General features: G+C 47.0%; 1 protein-coding gene across 2 annotated transcripts in view; it reads right to left on the bottom strand.

The window, feature by feature from the left end:
* The window catches only part of WTIP (WT1 interacting protein), an 85900-nt gene that overhangs the window by 53021 nt on the left and 10563 nt on the right, over positions 1 to 22316 (bottom strand). For both annotated transcript variants that reach the window (XM_053953190.1, XM_053953191.1), the window contains exon 2: positions 1385 to 1486. In XM_053953190.1, coding sequence (XP_053809165.1) covers positions 1385 to 1486 — 102 coding nt within the window. The remainder of the gene's footprint in view (positions 1 to 1384; positions 1487 to 22316) is intronic.

The raw sequence follows: 22316 nt of genomic DNA, 5'->3' as shown, positions 1-22316 counted from the left end.
AGCCTGAGTACTTAAAAACAACATTTCTGCCCCAGAGAGGAACCTGGAATTCACCCATGCAATTAGGTTAGGTTAATGCTGTGGATAGACATTATCTGATATCCTATTTTGTAATCCTTTGCTGAGCAGGATGCTGTTCACTTTGGGAGCCAGCAAAACAGCTAACTCACTTACTGTCAGACCTGAGCAGAGTCATGAGCAATCCCTGAGGGTCTGAGATGAGTTCAAACCCTGCAGCTGGTATGGTCCAGAGTCATTTAGAAAAGTCCCTAAATTCTACATTCAGGTTGAAGGTTTCTTTAAACCAATATTTATCAGTGCAAATCTCAGGAGAAAAGACAACATCTCCTGTCAGAAGTGAACTTTACAATCTTCTTCTGATTATCAACTGATTTGGTTCTATGCCAGTAATATTTTACTCTTTTTCTAATCCTTAATTAATCCTTTTTAGAAACAATCTGTGTTCAGCACATTCTGCTCAGAATAAATCTTTTGCTGTGTATCTGTATCATAACAAGATTTTCAATATCCAGGCAAATATTTTCATATATAAGGAACCTCATTAGATGTGAGCATAAAACAAGAAAAATCACCTGACTCCTGAAAATTGAGCTCTCACACTTCCCTTGAGCTTGGTGGGAATTTGTGAGCTCTCAGCAGTTACAGACAAGACACTGAGGAAGTTTCCAACTCAAGTTCATAATGTCTGATTTAAGGCACACTTCTGAAAATGCTGCCCTGAATTTTCCATTTCCCCTGGTAAAGCCAGGACTTCCCCAAATCACACACAGAAACATCTCTTTCAGATTAAAAGGGAAACCTAAAAAGGTCCTGAGAACAGCAAGGAGGAAACACTGATTTATCATCTAGCTTTCCCCACAAAAATAAAATCTTGTAATAGCATAAGACATTTTAACACACAATTGCTATTTGTTCTTGTCATATTCAACCGTAAGTGAACAATTTTTGAGCACTGTGCATACACAGAAATGACAAATACACACCTGACTAGACTTGCATTTGCAAATAGAAAGTGACAAAAATATGGTTTTGGCCAAACAAATTTTACCTTTTTTTTCTATAAAAATGATACATGCACATTGCAGTTCCATAAACACAAGTGATTTAAAGCATATAGTGCTTCTAACAGCCAGGTTGAAGCCATTTTGTAAATGCAGCCCTTCAAACAACCAAACAATCCTTTTCTGGGCTGCTGCTTAGGAAAACACCATGGAGCACTTACAGATGGCAAACAAAAAACAACTTCTGAAGCTGAAGCCTTGCGTGGGAATTGTGCCTGGGGAAGCAGGCAGGACGAGGTCTCACTTAGCACACTGGCTGCTAAAGGAAGCCACAGAACAAGGGCACGGCAGATCTGACTTACCACAAGAGCAGCACGTGAAGCAGTTGGTATGATAGAGGTTGCCCATTGCTTGGCAAGCCTGGCTCGCTCCATACACACCTTTTCCACATTTTATACAAATACCTACAAAGCAGAAAGAGAATCAAAGTTAAAATCCTCCACAGCTCCTACAAACAGCTCCAGGCTGTTGATTCACAACACTCAGGATACCCCACCATTGATACCCTAAATCAATGAGCTCCCCACCCTGAATAGATTCAAGTACCCAAGAGAGCAGCAGGCGGCTGCAGTGAAACAAATGCTTGGAAATCAACCCAAAATTAAGGGGGGGCCAAGCCTCTGCTGGTGTTTCAATGCAGGGAGACTGAGGCTGGCTACAGACACAAACCCAGAGGAGGCAGGTGCAGCCAGAAAGGACAGAGAAATCCACACACTCTCTGCAAACAACTCTGCCAGCCCAAGAAATAATTTAGTGAGACCTTCACAACAAAGTGCTCCACCACATGACATTCAACAACCACTGATAAAACAACAATTCAGCCCAAGCCCAAAAGATTTCTCCTTGGCTCTCTCCACAAACACAGCATCAAGCACGTTTGTCTGCAGTGAAAGCCACTGGGAAAATGGATCTGGCAGTCACATCTAGTGATTGCTTAATTCCCCGTGACCAGAGGATGTAACCTCACCAACACAACCTGGCACCTCACACACCGAGCAGCAAAAGCTCTGCCTTCCTGCTGGTGTCAGGGAGACATTCAGGCTGGCAGGTGTGCTTCAGTGGGCTCAGAAATGCACCTTTACTGCCCACGCCTGCTCCGGGGGATGCCAGGGATGACTCCCAGGGAGTCCTCAGGAGACCAAAGCACCAGGAGCCAACAAGTCAGTGGTCAGCTCTACATATGGCAAACTCACAGGGAGGTCATGATTTCAGTAAGCTCTACAAAGGGGGTTTTTGGGGGATGGATTGGTTTTGGGGAGTATTTAAACCTATTTTCTCAAAGTTTTTTGGTTTTTTTTGTTTTTTTTTTTTTTTCCAAGAGACTTTGTCTGGGCATTTATTTTTACCTATGCATAACCTCTCTAAACCCAAACCAAGGAAGGGAATTAATTCAAGGATCACTTTGGTTTTGTATCCCTATGAAGAAGAACTTAAAACTCTGGGTAATCCATGTATACAACTGGGACAACTGATTTTAAAGTTTCTCTGAGATGTCCATAGGTCTCTATTCAATCCTAGCAGGACAGTCCATCAAGACAAGGCCAGTGATATTTTTTAAATACTACAGTAGAAAATAAAAAAAAAGAAGAATTTTTGCTTCAAACAACTCTAAACAAACTGCTGTGTTCCATGTGTTGTTTGAGGCTCTATTTCTACAAGTGCATACACAAGCTTGGCATTAATCATTGGTAGCAACAAAACTGCTAATAAACCTAAGAACCCAGGAACTGCAGAACTACAAAACCTGGCATTTAGAATTCTCCCCTGCTGTGCACATTCTATGTAAGTACGTGCAAAATAAAAATGCAAGTTTTATGGGGGAAGATCAGCATATCATGAACACGTGTCCCTCTCTTGTCCTGAGAGACATCTTTCCATGAACTTCTCCAGTGTGAGAGCTTCCACAGGCTGCAGTCCTTCAGGAGCTGCTCCAGCCTGGTCCTTTCCATGGGTGCAGTCAGCCCTTCAGGAGCTGCTCCAGCCCAGGTCCCCTGTGGGGTCACAGCTCCTGCCAGCAAACCTGTTCCAGCTTGGGCTCCTCTCTCCATGGGGCCACAGGTGCTGCCAGGAGCTGCTCCAGTGTGGAGTTCCTGGAGTCACAGCCTCCTTCAGGCACCCCCTGCTCCCGTGTGGGGCCTCCAGGGGCTGCAGGGAAAGGATCCCTGATCCATCCTGGAGCCCAGGGGCTGCAAGGAAAGGATCCCTGATCCATCCTGGAGCCCAGGGGCTGCAGGGAAAGGATCCCTGATCCATCCTGGAGCCCAGGGGCTGCAGGGAAAGGATCCCTGATCCATCCTGGAGCCCAGGGGCTGCAGGGAAAGGATCCCTGATCCATCCTGGAGCCCAGGGCTGGGGGGACACTGCTGCCTCTCCCTGGGCTGCTCCCCGGGCCCGGGGAACCTCAGCTCCAGCACCTGGAGCAGTTCCTGCCCCTCCTGCCCTGCCCTGGGGCTTTGCAGAGCTGCTCCTGTCACAAATCCTCCCTGCTCTCAGCCAGCTGCAATTCCAGGGGGATTTCCTCCCCCTTCCCAAGTGCTCCCCAGAGGTGCTGCCACTGTCACTGATGGGCCCAGCCTTGGCCAGGGGTGGGTCTGTCCTGGAGCCAGCTGGAATTGGCTCTGCTGGACACAGGGAAGCTTCTGGCAGCTTCTCACAGAACCACCCCAGCACCAAAACCTGGCCATGCCAGCCCAGTGCAACACACCCTTTCTAAAACTGAACTGCTTCAGTTCAGAGCAGCATCAACATGAGTATGAGCCGTGGAGTGTGATCACATTAATTGGGATACAGGCAAGTTCTAAAGAACTACAAATTCCACTACTGAAATGGAAAGACTGTTCATTAAATCACAGGTTTTATTGATGTTTATACCTTTAACTCCCTTATTTCATGTCATGAAGGGAGATAGCTTTTCATTCAGGTAGCTCAACAATCTGGCACAGTGTTGCTATTTGAGACTATTTGTCAAATCAAATGATAAATTTAAAAACCCAATACATCCATTAATATTTTTTAAACTCTTAAACCTGATCTCAGAAATTTGGGGAAGCAAAAACTATAAGATTAACAGCTAAACCTAGTGAGACAAAGTAGCTACCATCCAGATCCATCAGTTTATTGCAAACTTGCTAAGAAAATGCCAGTCCTTGGGTGAGCTCAGCCCTGACATAAGAAATGGGAATGTCAGAACATTTGTTGCCTTATCCAAGGCTGCCAAGTCATTTATTTGTAACCAAATGTTATGGAAAACATCTTCTATTTGCCATGAGTTAAAGATTAACTGATCAAAGATGGGTATTGATTACTGTGACTGGAAGAGGTGCCCTGTGAGCCAGCAGCTGCAGGAATTCCTCACTCTGGGCAGCAGCACAGGGCCCTGTTTGCTGTCCCAGCACATCCCTGGGGCTCTGCAGGGACCCTGGGCCAGGAGGGGCTGCACAGAACCGGGGTCACCCCGGGAACAGGCCGGTGCCACCTCAGCACCACGCCCTGGTCCGGTGTCTCGGCTCACTCTTGGCTGTGGGGACAGAGGAAACCCCTTCAGAGCCCCCCAGCTCCCTGGGCACTCCTTGCCCACCTTTTCCTGCCAACCCTGGCAGCTGTTGATAATCTGGCTGGCAGGTTACGCTGACTAAACTACCTTTTCCCATCTATGCCTAAAGCTTTTCAAAGAGCAGGAACCCACAGTCTGTAACTCTGGCAATTCTGTCTCTGGGCTCTTGTGCACAAATCTACAGTCCAAACTGCTTTGATAAATGCAAGTTATCACCTCATTTCTTTGACATTGCTGCACTGAACCATCAGAAGCAAAAGAAGGATTCATTGTGGATGCTAAACTTGCACTGGCCTCTCCAAACAAGCGATCTGTTAGGAGCAGCTGTCAGTTTGTTAACTTGTTTTCTCCAAGAGTGTAGTCATTAACTCCAGGAAGAAATGACCACAGCGATGATTAGCATACTAAAAAAGTGTATGTAAAATTCCAAAAGTGTATTTTGGAAAATATATATGCAGCTGCAGCGTGAGTTTAGTGTGAGCTCATAACTGCCTAGGAGAAGCCCTGATTACATGGCTGCTCAGGTCTGCTTTTCCACCAGTCACAGCCCAGACTGCACACTGCAGGCTCGTGAAGCCCTGACACAACAGCTACATCACTTTTCCCTCCTCCCCAGATTTCATTCCAAGGCTTGTTAAACCACCTATGAAGAATGTTCTGTTGCAGAGCAAGCGTGCCTCGTTTCTGACACTTCCCTTGACATGACTTCAGAACAATTTCTGCCTTTATAGGATTCCCTGCCCCTCCTGACAGCTCGATTCTGAGCAGTCAGCTGTACCCTAGATCTTTAACGCATCAGCTGCTATGTTTCTACCCAGGTCATCAGCTCTCCTACACATCTGGGATACATCACAAGATGTTGCATTTACTCAAAGTTGCCACGAAGGTTGGCTGAGCCAGGAGCACAGCATCACAGCAGTCCTTGGCTGGGGTGGAGATACGTTCACACCCTCACAGAGCGTTTAACCAAACAAAGAGCAGACTGAACAAACACTCCGTGGAGCACAGCAAAGGACCATCAACAAAAATGGTACAGGAAAGAGAAGGAGCTCCCAGAGACTCCAGCACATGCCCAGTGCTCCCTATTGTAAAAGCAGGTGAACCCAGTGGGAAGAAATGATGATACCTGACTCCAGTTCAGAAGGCTGAATGATTTCTTTATACATTATATACTATTTAAAGGAGATACTAAAACTACAAACCTACTTTTCTAACTACCATATCTAACAACTCGTGCCCCTCTCTCGAGAGTCCAGACACATTGGATTGGATTGGCCATCAGGCTCAAACAATCTCACCAGAATCCAATCAAGCAATCACCCCAGGTAAACAATTCTCCAAACACATTCCATATGAGAAAAACAAGGAGCAGAAATGGAAATTGTTTTCTCTTTCTTTCCTCTGTGCTGCTCTTTGAAAAAATCCTGAAAGAAAGAATATCCCTGTGACAGCTCCCCACACCTTTAACCAGTCCACTTGACTGAGCTTGAGCACATCAGTGAGAACATCATCTCTGGACACAAGCCAGGCAAGCCTCCAGCACTGCACAGCAGCACAGCATGAGAGGCAGGGCTCCTGGGGAGCTCACAGCAGCAGCAGCAGATCAGACAGGTACTTTCTGATGTGTTCTGTGACTTTGCTCCAGACCTGAGACCAAATGCAATGCATTATAATTACAAAGGTATCAGGAACAACCTATTTTTCAGCCTGCTGGTACTTTTAAGAGCTCCCTGTAGTAGCCTGTGCATTACAAGAAGTTCAATTTGGAACCTGTACATCAGATCTGATAATGCTCTTCTGGCCATGCCAGTACAGGCTGCTACTTCATACAGACTTCACCAGGCAGCCAGAATTAGGGAAAAAACTGATAAATGCCATTCATATCATGGCAGATATTTAACCACCTTTGGGCCAAGCTTTGGCCTCAGACACAGGTGGAATTCAGCCTGTGCCTGATGCCATCCTTATGTAACCTAAAAGATTTAGCATGAAAGCAAGAAAAATGGTAGCACGTGGCCACTCAACTCCAGCAGGCAGCAGCTGTGTGAGCTGGGAGAATCCACAGACTGAGCACCACGGCCCAGGGATGAGCTACAGCTTTACTGTCTTGCAGCCACACCATATCTCCAGGATAACTGCTACATGCTGCCTACAGTAGGAAACAACCAAGCCCTGTCATCAAGAGTTATGGTAAAGCTAAAATTAACAGCTAACACATGGTACAGATGACTCCTTCCCTGCCTCTGCAGTTCTGGGAAAAGGGCGGATGAACATCAAGCTGGGCCACTGCAAAATCCCCTTTTCCTCTCTCAGACGGGAAAACCATCTCCACACAATATTTTCCTCCACACCTGCAGCCTATCCATGGCACAGGGGCAGGGAAATGGACACCCACTGCCATCAAGCAGGCAGAACAAACAAGGAGGGAAGCCTCAGCTCCAAACAAGAAGCCAAACTGCAGCAAGAGCTACAAGAGCAGAGGGCTGTGGAGGGGCTGTGTCAGACACCTGCAGGTGCCCCTGGCCAGGGGAGGTGTTCCCACACTGCCTGCAGCCTGTGATCTCACACAGGTGCTGCTACTACCTGTAAAATGTGCTCTGCTAAGGAGCCAGGGATGCAGTGGAGCCCCCCAGAGCTGCCCTGAGCCCCGGCAGTTGTGCCACTGCTGCTGCAGTACCTGCTGAGCTCCTGGGCACGTCCTGGGCTGCGGCAGCTTGGATCCAAGAGGTGACTTCAGGGGAGAAAAATGCTCCTTTCTTTCCAACAACCACAGGAGGAGGGATCTTCCGACACCCACGTCATCCCCCAGGCAGGCACAGGGAGAAGACACGAGGCACCTGCACGGGGCAGAGCCAGGCAGAGCGAGGGAGGCAGCCCAGGGAACCCGCCCAGCCTCGCCACCGTGGGCAGCTCTCACTGCAGGGCTTTCATCTGCCACTTGCCAGATACCTTACAAATGTACCAGGGATTCAGTATCTAACATAAAATCTGGTACATACAAGCTATAAATAAATACAGCCTGGACATGCTCAGCAGCAACATCCTGTGCTAGGAATGATGGAGGGACTGTCTGGCTAAGCTACCAGCACTGTCTCTGCCCCAGGGAAGAGCAGGAGACACCACAACTTGAATTAAGGTTGAAAATGACAGGCTAAGAAAAGTGAGAAATGCTCAAGTAAATGTTTTAGGCTCTCCTTCCAAGCCCATCCACACCTGGCACCCCAAACCCAAGAGCCATGAGGAGCTGACCCCATCCAGCAGCACAACCCCAACTCCAGCCTGGAAGTCCCCACTTGCTCCCTGCAGTGACTGTGCTGGAGTACACTACGCTGGAGGAACATGGGCCACAACACCTAACAAAACTCATAGCTTAAGCAAAGCAAGGCAAGAAGCAGCCTGTGGACTGTGAAACGTCTTGTCACTGGTAAACCTTGTTGAGACTTTCATCCAACCTTACTTTCATCCTCAAGGAATAAATAATAAAATATTTAGGCCCTTGAGATATGCATCTGCTGACTTAAAAAGATCTCCATCACTTCAGTGCCTGCCTGCTGCAGGAGGTTTTACTCAAGGAATACACAGGAGGGATGTATGTGCAGAAATTTACTCAGAAAAATCAAAATTTGAGATCATTTATGTTTGGCTACAAATGCAGCGAAGTTCACATTCACTGGAAGTTTTGCAGAAGCAAAGTTCTAGATTCTGGAGAAAACTTTCATAACCTCCACTCTGCCTGTTGCTTAACAAGGCTTGCGAGGGACAAAGCTGCTGGGAGAGGTCATGGCCACAAAGGAAGGCACTGGGACCAGTTCCAGGAATGACAGTGCTGCTCAGAGCACAGGAGCCAAGCCCTACCTGCCTGAGAGATCAGCACTGCCAGCAGGACTCAGCCCATTGCTGCTCGCACTGAAAGCAGCCACACACGCTGCCTGTTCTGCTCTGTCCTTAACCCTTCTGGAGTTTCACGTGCAGGGTGAGGTGATGGGCAAGTGTCTGGGAACACAGAGGGCCACAGAAACAATTCACAAATGCCACCCTCCCTGACTCCCTATTTCAGCAGCTCTGAGGCCAGGGCATATGTGTGCTGGTGAATGAAACCAGCTCCAGACCAGCCCTGCAGAGGGGAGAGGCCCTGGGAGCCACTGTCAGCCCTGATCAGCAGCTGCTGCAAACTGGAAGGCTTTTGTTGCTGCTGAAGTAGAGCCACCCTGTCACACAGGGAAAGCCCAAAGCCAGCACAGTAAATGCTTATTGCTTCTTACAGAATGTGAAATTACTGCTCTGAAGCATGAAATTACTGACACTATCTGCAGGGCTCAGCCCTGGTGCCTCTGCAGAGCTCCCTCTGTGCGACAGCACGAGGCCGAGCACGGCCCCATCTGTACCCCCACTCCTGCTTGCTTCACAAATATTCATTCATTGCTCTGTGGCTTGATTCAGTACATGGCAGTTCCATGCTAATTCATACTTCTTATCTGGCATTTATAGAAAAATCTTCAGTGCCACTGAGGCACTGAAGCAGAAACAGAGGAGTTCCCCTGGCTGTTCCATGGGCTATGCACCTTTGGGTTGCTTTGTCTGGGATTCAGAGCTCAGCTGATTGCTCAAGGCTCATGCTCACACTGACAAGGAGACCTGCACATAACTTTAGCAACCAAAGTACTAAGCAAAAATAAAGACAGAAAAAAAAAATCCTGTTTCTAAAAGTACCTTGTGAAGACTGAGATTGTCAAAGCAAGGAGACATACAGCTGGGGAGGTAAAGGAGGGCACCACTGGGAATGAGTAACTTGGAGGGAAAGTCTGTAAATCAGACTTTCCTGTCCTACTGCCCCTCCACTGCTGAACACCTGAGTGTTTTGCTGTGGACATGAGCCCTCTAACAGCCCAAAGGGACCAGGACAATAAGGCCCTTCAGCTCAAGCCACACTTATTTAGCCTGGAGCACAGTGAGTGTAATCACATTTACAATGCAGCCAGCTGAGGAGTGTTGAATTTCCAGCAGTGTAGTAGCAATCAGAGGATAGACTATGGCCAAAAACTGGAGCTGGTCCAGCTGCTGGCAGAGGAGGACACAGCAGCACAGCCAGAGTCTTGGTGAGCCCAGCACACACACCCAGAGCCAGCAGAACTGAGTGATGCTCCTGCAGCTCCTGCTTGAAGTCCAGACTCATCAAATACCAACATCCAAAGCTCCACAGTACTCCTGGGCAAATTCCCTGTTAGGAAGCTGGTATGAAGCACCAGGGGCATTCAGCCCAGCTCTACACTCAAAGTGACAAGGAAGAGGGCAGACCTTCACACTGTGCATCCCAATATAATGGGCAACAGAAAAAGTGGCAGTTCACAGAGGGAGATAGAGGAGATAGTCCAAAAATATTTTACTTGGTTTTTAATTATCATGGATACTGCAATTTATACCAGTTTCTGGTTAAACCAACTGGGGATCACCTGAGCTCTGGGGTGAGATGCTTGCCCATGCCATTACTTCAGACTTTGGCACAATGCAGGTCAGACTGCAGACATTTTATGTTTTATTTAAGCTTTTATTAAGTTTTATTTTCCAGTGACAGGTTTACAGACATCGAGGCAGTTTTATTACAGCAAATAAACAATAAACTAAATACTTAGAGCTCATATGGCCATTGTCTTTCCTTTCTGTAGAAGCCCATTTATCTACATATTGCAGATTTTTTTCTATATAAGTGAGAGTGTTCACAGTACAGAACCAGTCAGAAAATCTACTGCACCAGCCCCCTTTTCCAGTTTTGATGTTCTTAGTTACATTTAGTTTGTCTTGGCTCTTTTCTATACTAAATGTGAGTCACTGACACCTCTGTGCTCTTCAGACAAAAAACCTTCTGAGATGACATGGAAAAGACAGAATCAATTTAAATACTTCAGCTTACAGAAATCTGTGCAACCAGGTAAGAAGAGTGATACTGAAAGCACGAAGGATGCAGCCCAAGTACCCTGAACTCCAGAGCACGTCAGAGCTGCAAACCTCAGCTGCACAGACGTCAGCCTGGAGACTGCTCATTACCTTCTCCTGACATCTCGTGTGAGTCATCACCCTCACACACGGCAGAAAAAGGTCATGTATTACAGCTGCCTTCCTCAACATACTTCAAATGGGTTCGTGATTAAACAAGGAGACTAGTCTAAAAGTTTCCAGGTGCACTTGGCTATTTTCTTAGATAACGGTCTATTTCCAGCACGAGCACGACAGCCTGGAAAAGGCACGGAATGACGTAACCACCTTTGGTACAAACTCAGCAGCTCCCAGCCCCACGGTGCCAGCACCCACCCCACAAAGGGGCTGACACCTCTCCACAGCTCACACCTGCCCCAGGGAGGTTCTTCAGTATTCCCAGAAGCATACATAGGTTTGCTCAAACACAAACATGCATACACATAGGTACTATACCACGGTAATATTTAGAAAGACTGAATTATTCACTTAAGAAAAGCTGGAAGTGACTTAAAAATCTGTCACCTCAACCCTCTTTATCAGTTTTTTCTCAGATATTTCAAGTCCAGTGACTCAAGGGTGCTTTGAGAACATCAGGAGGAGGAACGTACCTTCCTGTAAGGTCCAGGAACGACCATTTCAGAAAGTAATTTGCCATAGGTTTCTCCCACCTTTAGTTCTGAAGGACCTGGCGAGCCTCAGCTTCCCCACCTTGGTGACAGTGAAAAGCTGTCTCCTCTGCAGCTGTGAGGCTGGGCCTGGGGAGGTGCTCAGTGCAAACAGCCACACTCCTCCACTCACACAGGAAGATGCTCAGACTGTAAGAAAAGCCTGTCCTGATCTAGCAAGTCGAAAACCCTTGGGACAGCTGGTCAAATACAGCTTGAACGACATGTAAACAGGATGTTCTAATTTTGCCTCCTCTACCTTTGGGAAACAGAAACACTAAATGCTGGAGATGTGGGCTCATTTCCTGCCTGTGAATTCAACTGGCGGGCAAAAGTGAAAGTCAGAAAATCAACACGCTGCCCATGTGTTCAGCTGCTCTCCAAGGCTGACCTAAGGTGGGCAAGGGGTTGTTCCAAGCTTTTGTCAGACTCCTGTCTGCAATGATTCCTGCAAGAGGGCAACTCTGAGCTTCCCACAACCATGAGAGGACCTGAGCTCCACTCTCACCTTCAGGGACTGGCTCCCCCCAGACCTGCAGGAGTGGACAGGTCTCCCTCTGACTGACACTGAACCCTCCACTGACATGGGCAGCAGCACAGGAGGCCACGATCCAACACCTGAATAAACCCAGCTTTACCACCCTTAGTACCAGAAAAAGCTGCCACAGTGTAAAGTACTGTTAGGTAACTTCATCTTGGTGGGATCTCTGCTAGGTGAGGGATCTTCTGTCTGGACTGCTTTGACTTTTTGCTGGATCAGGTATTGTCAGTCCTGGATCAGGTAACAAGTCTGCTCTCCAGCAGCTGGAATGAACTCCAGGGTATGTGGTCTGTCTGGCTAATTTGACACAAATGTGAACACACACTTGATCCACATCCAAATAGTATCAATGAATGATACAGAAATGCACAAATATTACACTCAGGACCATTTCTCTCCCCTGCTTTGACCTAGACTGTCATCTTGACATGAAATGGGAGCAAAGTGCATATAAAAGGGCAGAAATTGGGGAAAAAAAAAAAAAAAAGAAAAAGAAATCCACAGTGGTAGTTTTCTCTGATGAAAAAGGTGTGAAGTGGGTATGGTCACAAGACCCAGCTAAGAGGCACATGCTGAATCTGTTTATGCCCTCAGTGATGAGCTCTCTGCCAGCCAGTGACAAACCAGCAGGCAGAGCTGGCAGACTGTGTCCAAAACCACACTTTTTTTTGCCACTCACTTTTTCTTTTCTCACAGACAGACCAGTGACACAAGTGTCTGGCTGCCCTGCAAACCATGGGCACTGAGGGAGAAAAGTCCAAGACACTGATTTAGCTTGGAGAGCACCTGGCACAGGAGGCAGCTCCCACCTACACCAGGGTTTGGGCATCATCTGCTCTTTTCACAGCCTGCCCACTGCACCTGCAGCCAAACCCCTGCAGAGAAACCTCACTCAGCTGAAGTGCTAAGCTGCTGCTGGTAGAGAACACGTGTCCTGCAAGAGCACTTGGCACCAAGATGCAGACAGAGAAACCCCCCTGGCATCAATGGCTCCTGTCAAAGAGCAATTTGCTTGAGGGGGAAAGGATTTCTCTTTGCTGCGCTGGCACTGAGTCTTGTCTTCACAAAGCAGCTGCCACCCAGCACTGCAGGACCCAACCACACATCACAGGAGTCCCCAGAACTGCCCTGGATGCCTTCTCCACGCTCACCCTGCTCACCATCCCCCTGCCAAGACAGACAGGCATCCTCTCTTTGGATGGTTTGGGGAAGATGGACTCTGTTTCTTATAAGCTGGCTGCCAGACTCAAGACCAAGTGAGGAACAAGACACGAGATGCTCTTCTCTCCCACTCCTGACACCCCAACACCCAAACATCTCTTACTTAGTAACTCATCAGCTCCACCACCCACAGTCATGAGACAGCAAAGGAGTTTGTGATTAAATTTCTAGCAACTCTTACAAAAATACAACTAAAGAACAGTTGAAGAGCAAACTCCCCTGGTATAATTATTCTTTAAAAGTCTTTCTAGAAAAACAGCAAAAATCACCTCCTCAAGAACTGCATAACCAGGGAAAGAGTGAGCCTATAGAAAATAGTAATTTTTCACTTTGTTAGTTACAGTAAACATCTCCAAATAAATGTGATCTTATGAATGTCATCAGCCAAACCCCCCTTTTCCATTTTGAAAGGTTACATGAAGTGATGAAATGTTAGTTAATTTATGTGTTAGAGGACTAACTAAAAAATAACAGAAACCTATAATCTTTTCATAATTATAAGTCAACACTTAACTGATATGAGAAGCCCTATTCATAGCCACTAAAAGGAGCATTCATTCCTCTTTGCATCATCCCTTTACCATTATGTCTTGATGCAATTTTCAACAGCAGGTGAAACTACTAAAAATTGGAAACATTGTGAGAAATTTTCCTCTGTCTGGTTTTAATTAAATCATTCAGCAAAACAGAGAAGTGCTGAAGAGAGGCAACCCCTTCCACCTCAGCTGCTGCCTGTGCACCCACCCTTGGAGAGCCCAGTGCAATGCCAGTGGTGTCTTCCCCACTGCTACAGGAGCGGTTCAGATTAGGATCATGACAAAAGCAACAAAGGACAATTCACATCTGATTATGAAGGACGTGGTAGTTGTTTGGTGCCCTTTTAGGTTTCAGGGGATCCACCTGAGAAGTGGGCACTGGAGGGGCTGCCTTTGGGAAGCCTGGATGAGACCCGAGCTCCTCACAGGCTCCCACCACACAGAGGCACCTTGCACCCAGGCACTGGCTGGGGGCTGGAGCGTCCCCCCAGGGGCTCCACACCCGAAGCTGGCACATGCCAGTCCCAGCCCCTGGTTCAGACACAGCTTCTGAGGGCAAACTGCCCAGACACCGAGGCTGGACCAAGCCCGTGAGCACCCCGTGCCCGGGGGGGCACCCAGGACATGCAAGCAGCTTCGGTGTGCCCATGATCAGGGTGGTCAGCCTGAACTCCAGCTCCAGTTGCTGCTGTTTCCTTTGCCAAACACACAGCCTGGACTCCAGAGGGCCTTTCTGCAGAGCTGCTCCTAGCACTGGACGAGGCTGTGGCTCCCACGTGCAGGACTTGGCTTTTCCCTGTGTTGAACTTCATGAGGTTCCCATTCCCACATTTCTGCAGCCTGTCAGGGTCCTGCTGAGCACCACAACCACCCAGCCCATCAAGCAGTCCTCCACGGTGGAACAATCCACAGCCTGCCTAGAGAGGTACTCTGTCCCACCACCCCTGTCATTAATGAAGATGTCAAACACTACTGACTTCAGAACTGGCTCCAGCATGGACTTCTGAGGTGCACCACTAGTGACTGGCTCCAACTCAACCTCATCCTGCTGGTCACACCTGAGCTCAGCCCATTTTCAGTCCATCTCACAGCCTGTGCTTCACCAGTTTGTGCAGAGGGATGCTATAGCTGACAGCATCAAAAGCTTTACTAAAGCTGAGATCAAGCACCACTGCTCTCCTCTAATTCCCCAAGATTTTCATCACAGAAGGCCAACCCAGCACCCCTGGCTGTGTTTTCCCTGGTCTTCCTTTCTCTCACATATCTGCAGAAGTACATCTTGACTTCCCTGTCTTTCACCAGGGCCAGCTCCAGATGAGCCTTGTATCTCCTGATATTCCCCAGGTCACCTGTCCCTGCTTCCAGCCCTCACATATTACACATATCCTGTCCATTGCTCTCCTCAGAACCCCCTGCTCACCCTTGCAGGCCTCTTGCCACTTCCTGCGTGTCAGGACGGACCATTCCTGAACCTGGAGACTGCAAGCCTTGAAAAGTCAGCCAATTTTCCTGACCCCTTTTCACTTCTCCCAACCTACTTTAGAACTCCTGTAAGCCACTAAAATGCAGAATTTATATATGAAATATTCTAAGCCAGTTCAGTGTAAAGACATGCTCTCCCTTGTTGTAGGTAGTGGCAGAGTCTGGACTTCAGCTTCCAAGTAAATCTTGCCCTGTCTAAACTCACAGCAAAATGACATGGCTAAGTAAAGAGCTACCTGTGAATATTTACACATTAAATGCCTACTTAGAGATTTAACTCTCCACTGGATTCTCTTTGGAATTAAAAATAAGCATAAATGCATTTCTGAGTCTGACCTTTGATCAAAACATTTGAGATCCAGTGTAAATCACTCAGTTGGGATTTTTCCTTCTCATGTGTTAAATCACTGCAGCACAACCTAATGCAAACATTCCCTTAATTGCACAAAAGCCCTTTTGGAATCTCTCCTTTCACTGTATTCACCAAGAAATGGACTCCTCAATGCTTCCTTGAAACAACAAAGCAACTAACACAACCCACAAAACTTATCTTTTGAAAACTAGCAAAAAGAATTAGTTCAGTTGTTGGAGGTTTTAAAATTTATTTCTGTCTTTAAAAAAAAATACTAGAGCCTTTGTTTGCAGATAAATGTAACCTCTTCTGTAATTATATCCATGAAAATAAGGGCAGCTTTTACCAAATCAATGATGAAACTCTCTACTGTGCTTTCTCTGTAAGGTTAAGAGTGAAGTACAGAGTTGGTACTGAGCTGATGCCTGCACATCCCCTGCTTCTCCCACTGGTGCCTTTGATAGATGAAGGATTTTATAATTCCTCCAGAGGAGCTAATTGTCCCTCTTAGAGAAGGAATCATTGTTGATCCTGAATTAAAACAGACTGTGCCTCACTCTAGTACCAGTCACAAAACGTCTTCTCTGGTTGTCTCCCACCACTGCAAGAGAGATGTTCCTTCAAGCAAAGCAAAGCAAAGCAAAAAAAAACCAAAACAAAACAACCCTGAGAGATCACTCAAAATGGTTGTTCCCCATTGGTTTTCAGCTGGTGGAGCCACAGCTTTTATCCTGCAGTGGAGCCAGTGACTCAGGCTGGCAGGAATGGCTGTGCAAGGAGGAACATGCATCCCTTTTCCTGTCCCTCCCTGGCCCAGCAGCCACGGGAGTGTGCTAAAGAGGAGCTGCTGCTCCCTGTCCTCTGCAGGCCAGGCTGAGATCCCAGCCAGCACCCAGCCCTTCACTGCTGACAGCAGGAGACCCTCCAGCTCACACTGGAACACTGGCTGTCCCCCAGGCTCCAAACTCTTTGTCCCCTGCACAACACTTGCCACCACTTCACGACCTGATCGAGGAGCTCTTTGAGAGAAGAACATCTGAATTATTTTATTCCCGGTGTGGACTGTCACCTGTTCTGACCTCTATACTCCAGCCTGCACAGAACATACTTACCTCACTTCTTCCCTCCTTTTGGTGCTTCCAAGCTTGTGCCCTGCCCTGGGCTGCAGGATGAGCACAGACATGCAACTGTTTGCTCCCCAATGGTCACACTTGACCTCGAATCAGTCTTACTTAATTTAGACCCCAAGACAACACTTACTTAAGTCAACTGCTTGGTGAGAAACTGCAAGCTGCATGGTCCAAAAAATTCAAATAGCAATTGATTTGCAGGCGACTTGGATACTTTTGGACACTTTTTCTGGATGGTAGCTATTTTTTGGGGGGAACAGTAGTGTTCCAGCATCCAGGAAACAATGCATGAAGAACTGAGCCTGCACCAGCAGCACAATCAGCTCCCAGATCTTCCTTCAAAACAGGAATTAATGTCCACTCTTTAGGGAGATGTTTTTACACATCGTCACCTGGTGTGCAGCTCGTGTCTCTGGAGAAGGGCACACTCTCATTCATCTCACTGCATTTTAGTTGCACTCCCAATCAAATTTAAAACATGTACAAGCAAAACTGGAGTCATGACCTAACATTCCCTCACAGTGCTCCTATAATTTGGTTCCTTGATCAAAATGAAAATGGCTCAAAATAAAAACAAAGTGAGTTTATATCACTTTCAGCTCAGCCCTGGCGCTGGCAGTCCTGGACCAACAGACATTGCCTTGAAAAGGCAAAACCCCGGAAAACACTTAGGGGGATGCAAATACACAGACATAAGCTTCATAATAAAAGTGAAATAATGTATTTTCTCAGAAACTTAAGCAAATATTACTATGTATTTGCCAGAAATCTCAGCAGCCTCTCTTTTTTTTTTTAATCAAAGTTCTCTCTTGCCTTTTCCACATTGCATGGGAATAGGGAATATTAAGCTAGAATCTGCCCAAATGCACACTGGTGAGCACCCAGTTGCAGTGGGCACTCCCAGAGGAACCGGCCCTCTGATGAGATGTTCCTCCCCACACACTGCACATCTCTTCCTCTCTGCTTTTAAATATCACAGCAAAGTTCACAGCAACCCTGAGGACCCCAGAGCAGCCACGTCCTTGAAGAAGCCCACACAGACATTGCACTTGGATGTTGAGAGGGAACAGGAGTCAAAGCAGGGACACCCCCCACCAAAGAGCAGAAGAGAAGAACTCTGACCATTGGGATCAGCCAGTGCACATCACACTTAACCAAGGACGTGGGCTGAGAGCTGGAGGAAGTGACACCTGGAGCAGGGCTGGAAACTCCCCACTGACCCTGTTGCTTTGGTTATCAAGAGTTTTCTAAAGCCTTCTGAGTTTACATTCTTGTAGAGAACTTTCTCACACAACTTTCTGTAAATAACTTATTGTTTTGTATTCTTTTATAAAAGCAGAGAAATTTGATGTATAGGTAGTTTGTCCAGTGTTGTTGGAGAGGTGGCACATTCACCCTCCAATCCACTGGCATCTTTTGAAAACTATAAAAGATTAGAGTCAGAAAAAATAAAGTAGTCTCTTCATCATGACCAAAACTGTAGTACATCGTTTTTGCTTGTGTCATTTAGTAACACTGACCCAGCTGGGAACAGAAGAGCTCTAAGTCAATGCTTACTCTTCAAGGGGTATTTTGTCAGAAAAACAAAACAAAGTCCTTTCCCCCAGTCTTGAAATGCACTTTTTCTCTGACCTTACAATAATCTAACACCAGGTTTCCCAATTCTGCCAGTCCAGCCAAGCAAAACACCCAGTAATTTGAAAGGAAGTTCTGCCACAAAGGAGTCCAGGGTTTGTCCTTCAGCTCAGGAGCACAGGGGTTTTGTTTTGTGGGTTCATTTACTCCCCTCTGGTGAGTTACAAAAGTAAATCAGATAGACAAAGTGAGATGTGGTGTCCAGCCAGAGCCAGGCCCCCACATGGGTCTGAGCTGCTCCCTGCTCCTGCCCATCATCCCTCCTGGTACCCCCATGGGGAAGTCAGACACAGTCCCTGGAGGTGGGAAGCAGGGTGGGAAGCAAGGAAAAGCACAGCTTCACACACTTGGCTCACCAGGAAGCTGATTTGCAAGTCTGCACTTGGCACAACTTCAGAGTATTTTCTTTGGGGCGGGCTCTGTGGATCACCTCTTTCTGGGCTGGTTCTTCACTGGCCTGGATTCCTCCCAGGTGGGAAAGAGGGGCTGAGCAAGCCTTTTCCCAAAAGAGTCACCATCACTTTGCTCTTTCACAGCATGCAAGGCTGCTCCAGCCTAACCCAAGCCATCCCTTCCCTTTATACATTTTCTCAATAGGTCAGGGAGGTTTCTTGGGTTTGCTTTTCTAGAAGGTGTGGTCTGGCACTCCAGTCATTCTACCACTTGTGGAATTGCCCCATTGCTCTCAGGCAATGAGGGATTTGGTGAGTGAATTGCCACATTTGCTTTCTGCCAGAAACTCCTGCAAGGGGCAAACCTCATCTGTGCTGGGCTCAAAGCCCCAGGCCCAAACCTGTTGGAACCCTGGCTACCGAGAATTTCAGACTTTCTGTGCTGACAGGCACTGACCCCCAAGAGAACACTGCATTTGACCTGAGGCTGTGGAGAAGGCTTCCAAAATTGAATAACAGAACTAAGATTATGCGTGTGTAGTTTAAATAGAAGTGTGTAATATTACATGGTAGAAAACTTAAGAGTTTAAGGTTTTAGAATAGAGTAATATATAAAACAAAATGCCATGGATTTGAGTTCTTCCCTCTCTCTGAACTGGGCAGGGACCAGCTGCAGGTGCTGCTGCACCACTCTCCAGGAACAGGCTCCCAGCACTGTCACTCACCACCCTCACACTGGAGTGTCTCCCTCAAAACAAACACATGGAAAGACTGGGAGATTCTCTTTCTAGGCAAAGCAAAACAAGCTTTTTTGTAATTGTTTGTGAAACAGCATCTGAGTCTAGCACCTAGTGACTGCCAAGATTTCATAAAAAGTCATTAAGTAAGAATAGTTTAGACCTTTTATTTTGCTGTAAAAGAAATGAAATTAATAAAACGGCAAGAGTCCTCAGAGCCCCAGCACTCACTCAGCACAGGCAGCACCAGGGTGATCCCTAGAACACCCTGCAGTTCATGTGCTTCACCTGGAGCTGAGCTGTACATCCCCTCCAGCCTTAGCTCTGGATTCCTTTAAGGACCCCTGCTCTGGGCAGAAGATTACAAGAAGAAAAGCACAACTCACATCTGGACACAGCCTCCATCCCATCCACTCATCCTCCACCCTGTCCTGAGAGCAGAGCAATCTGGGAACTCTGTGCCCAGAAGTGATTTTGTACAAGCTGAAAGAGGACACAGAGCATCAGAGCCCTGTCCCACACCACCGACTCCACCTGCTCAGTCCCCAGTTTCTGCAAGCTGTGATACAATTATGTATCGGTCAAAACACCAGGTTCCCAGGCAGACAGCACAGCCTTTTCAGCCCCAGCACAAAGAGGGATACACGTGACCATTCCATGCTGGGCATGGCCTGGGAGGTGCAGGGGCTGCTGGACAAGCCAGGCACAGAAACATGGCCAGGAAAAAGCACTGGTGTGAATTTACTCATTCCCTGATCTCCGTGGTGTAATGAAAACAACTCCAGATGACTCCCAGCTGCCAGAAACAAGTCAGTCATGCCACCCATGACTCCAACAGGATGTCATTCATGAGGCAGCACTGGGTTTATCAGATGTGCTCCATCTTCTAAATAAAACTGCAAGAATTTTAAATACTTTGCATGAATTTTATTTGGAGATGTCTTGAGGATTTCACGCCCCTGAGCTGAGCCACAAAGGTCTGCACCCAAGCCATGGGGGGTTTCCAGCAGAGCAAGTGCATCACTTCAGCTTTGCAGGGCCGCACTGCCAAGGCCCAGCTCTGCTCTAGCCAGGAACAGGTACAACAAGCCAAGAGACTTTGCAAGACAACCAGCTACTGACATACACTTCAAAAAAATTACATGCTTATTTCTGAAACCAGCTCCAAATATGGACTCTAACACACTTGATTGGTGTGCAGGTCTGTTTTCTATTGAGTGTTTAGATTTGGGAAACATGGCTTTGATTAAAAATGGGCAACCCATCAACTGCAGAGAATTTTCATATAACTCCCTGGCAAAAACAAAACAAAACAAAAAAATAGAGCTGCAATAGTTACTGCCATTCATCAAAACTTCTGCCTTGCTCCCCGAGGAATTGCCAGTTTGCCTCACCTACACCTGAGAATGCACCTACATCTGGGATGCCCAAGGTTAACAGCAACTGCCACAACACAGAGAAACAGAGAGTCCAAGATTTTACCAGTTACAGCTCTTTCCACTGCCTACTTTGCAGCTGTCTTGCCTTAGCTGAGATTGCACTCCAGTATCTTTTGCTTCTTCCCTTTTTCTTTTAATAAAGCCAAAAATCAACATTCCCTTTGAACCAGCAGAGTTATGGAGAGATGGGGAGTGACAGGTGAGACCATCCACAGCCAGTGGGGCTGATCTGGCTGCATTTCATGTGGTGACAACAACAGGGAGAGAGCAGCACGTGGCCAGCTTAACACACTTTTGTGAGCAGGGGAAACCACGGGTAAGTGACAAAGTTTATTCACTATCCCTTTGCTCAGAACCACTCCATCAGTGATTATTTTCCAGTCATTCAATATTTGACCCAAACAAATGGATTTAGCAGGAATTTCACACCATCAAATACAGAAAATCAAGATCCTGCTCTAACTCTAACACTACTGAAGGGAATGTCATATCCACAAGGGCAAGAAACCAGAACAGCCACAGCAGCAGAGTCCTCAGCTGGCTCAGTTCAGCCAAGCCCATGTCTGATTTATCACAGTCACTATCATACTTCTCCCACCTGGTCAGAAATCCCTTCCTACCAAAGGTTTCCAATCCACACATGCTGCAGTTTTGCCCTTGCCAGAGACTCGCACAAAAAGGAGCTCCAGATTAGCGGTGTGAAGATTTGGGACGTCCATGAACTGTGTTTCAACAGCACCTGACCCAACCACGGACCCATTCAGCACTGGCCCTGCCTGGTGCCCCCCTGGTGCCTCCTCAGCACAGAGGGAGACTGAGAAAGTGCAGCAGGACCACCCAGCCCAGCCCAGGAGCTGCACCCCTGGCATCCCTGAGGACTAGCTACAGCACAGGGGAAAGGTTTGTGCCATGACCACCAGAACAAAAGGGTATTTCCCATGCCTGGGAGAGGCCACAGGCTCTCCACAGACCACAGGAAATATGATCCAAGCCAGCTGGAGCATCTAAACATGTACAACTGTCAAACTGCATTTAGGAATGGCTTTTTGTTTCTCTTTATTTTAGCTTTGAAATTTTCTAATTTTTTCAAGTGACCACATTAAAGGAAGAAAACATCTTGTTTTCTCTTTCCAGGAGTTCTGAGGTGTCAGCAGTGAAACAGTTCACCAATTAAATAAATGTTTGGATGGCTGGGAAACAATGAAAGTCCCTAGCAGTTCTTCCACAATAGTCATCTACTTTTCCAAAAAACTATAAATACATTCTGAGCTTTGTTCAGCCAAATTCTTAAAATATTACATGAGACATGATCTTTTGTAACCTATTAAATGCCTGCTGGTCATCCGTTTGATCCACTCCCTATTTCATGACAACCTCTGATCCTGACACTCTTTACCACTGCACACTGCCTTCCCTGCAGCTCTCCCCACACTCCCAAACACACACATTAACCCTCACAGGACACCAAATGCACTTCACTGCTGCTGCCTACAATTAAAGACTTCACAGTTAAGCCTGGAGATCATCTTTTGGGGGAGATCAGTAAGTATTTGTGCTATTATTCCAGCCCAATCACAT

This window comes from Vidua chalybeata, chromosome 11 (genome assembly GCF_026979565.1).
Source record: "Vidua chalybeata isolate OUT-0048 chromosome 11, bVidCha1 merged haplotype, whole genome shotgun sequence".
NCBI classification, from domain to species: Eukaryota; Metazoa; Chordata; class Aves; order Passeriformes; family Viduidae; genus Vidua; species Vidua chalybeata.
This window is presented reverse-complemented; position numbering and strand designations above follow the sequence as displayed.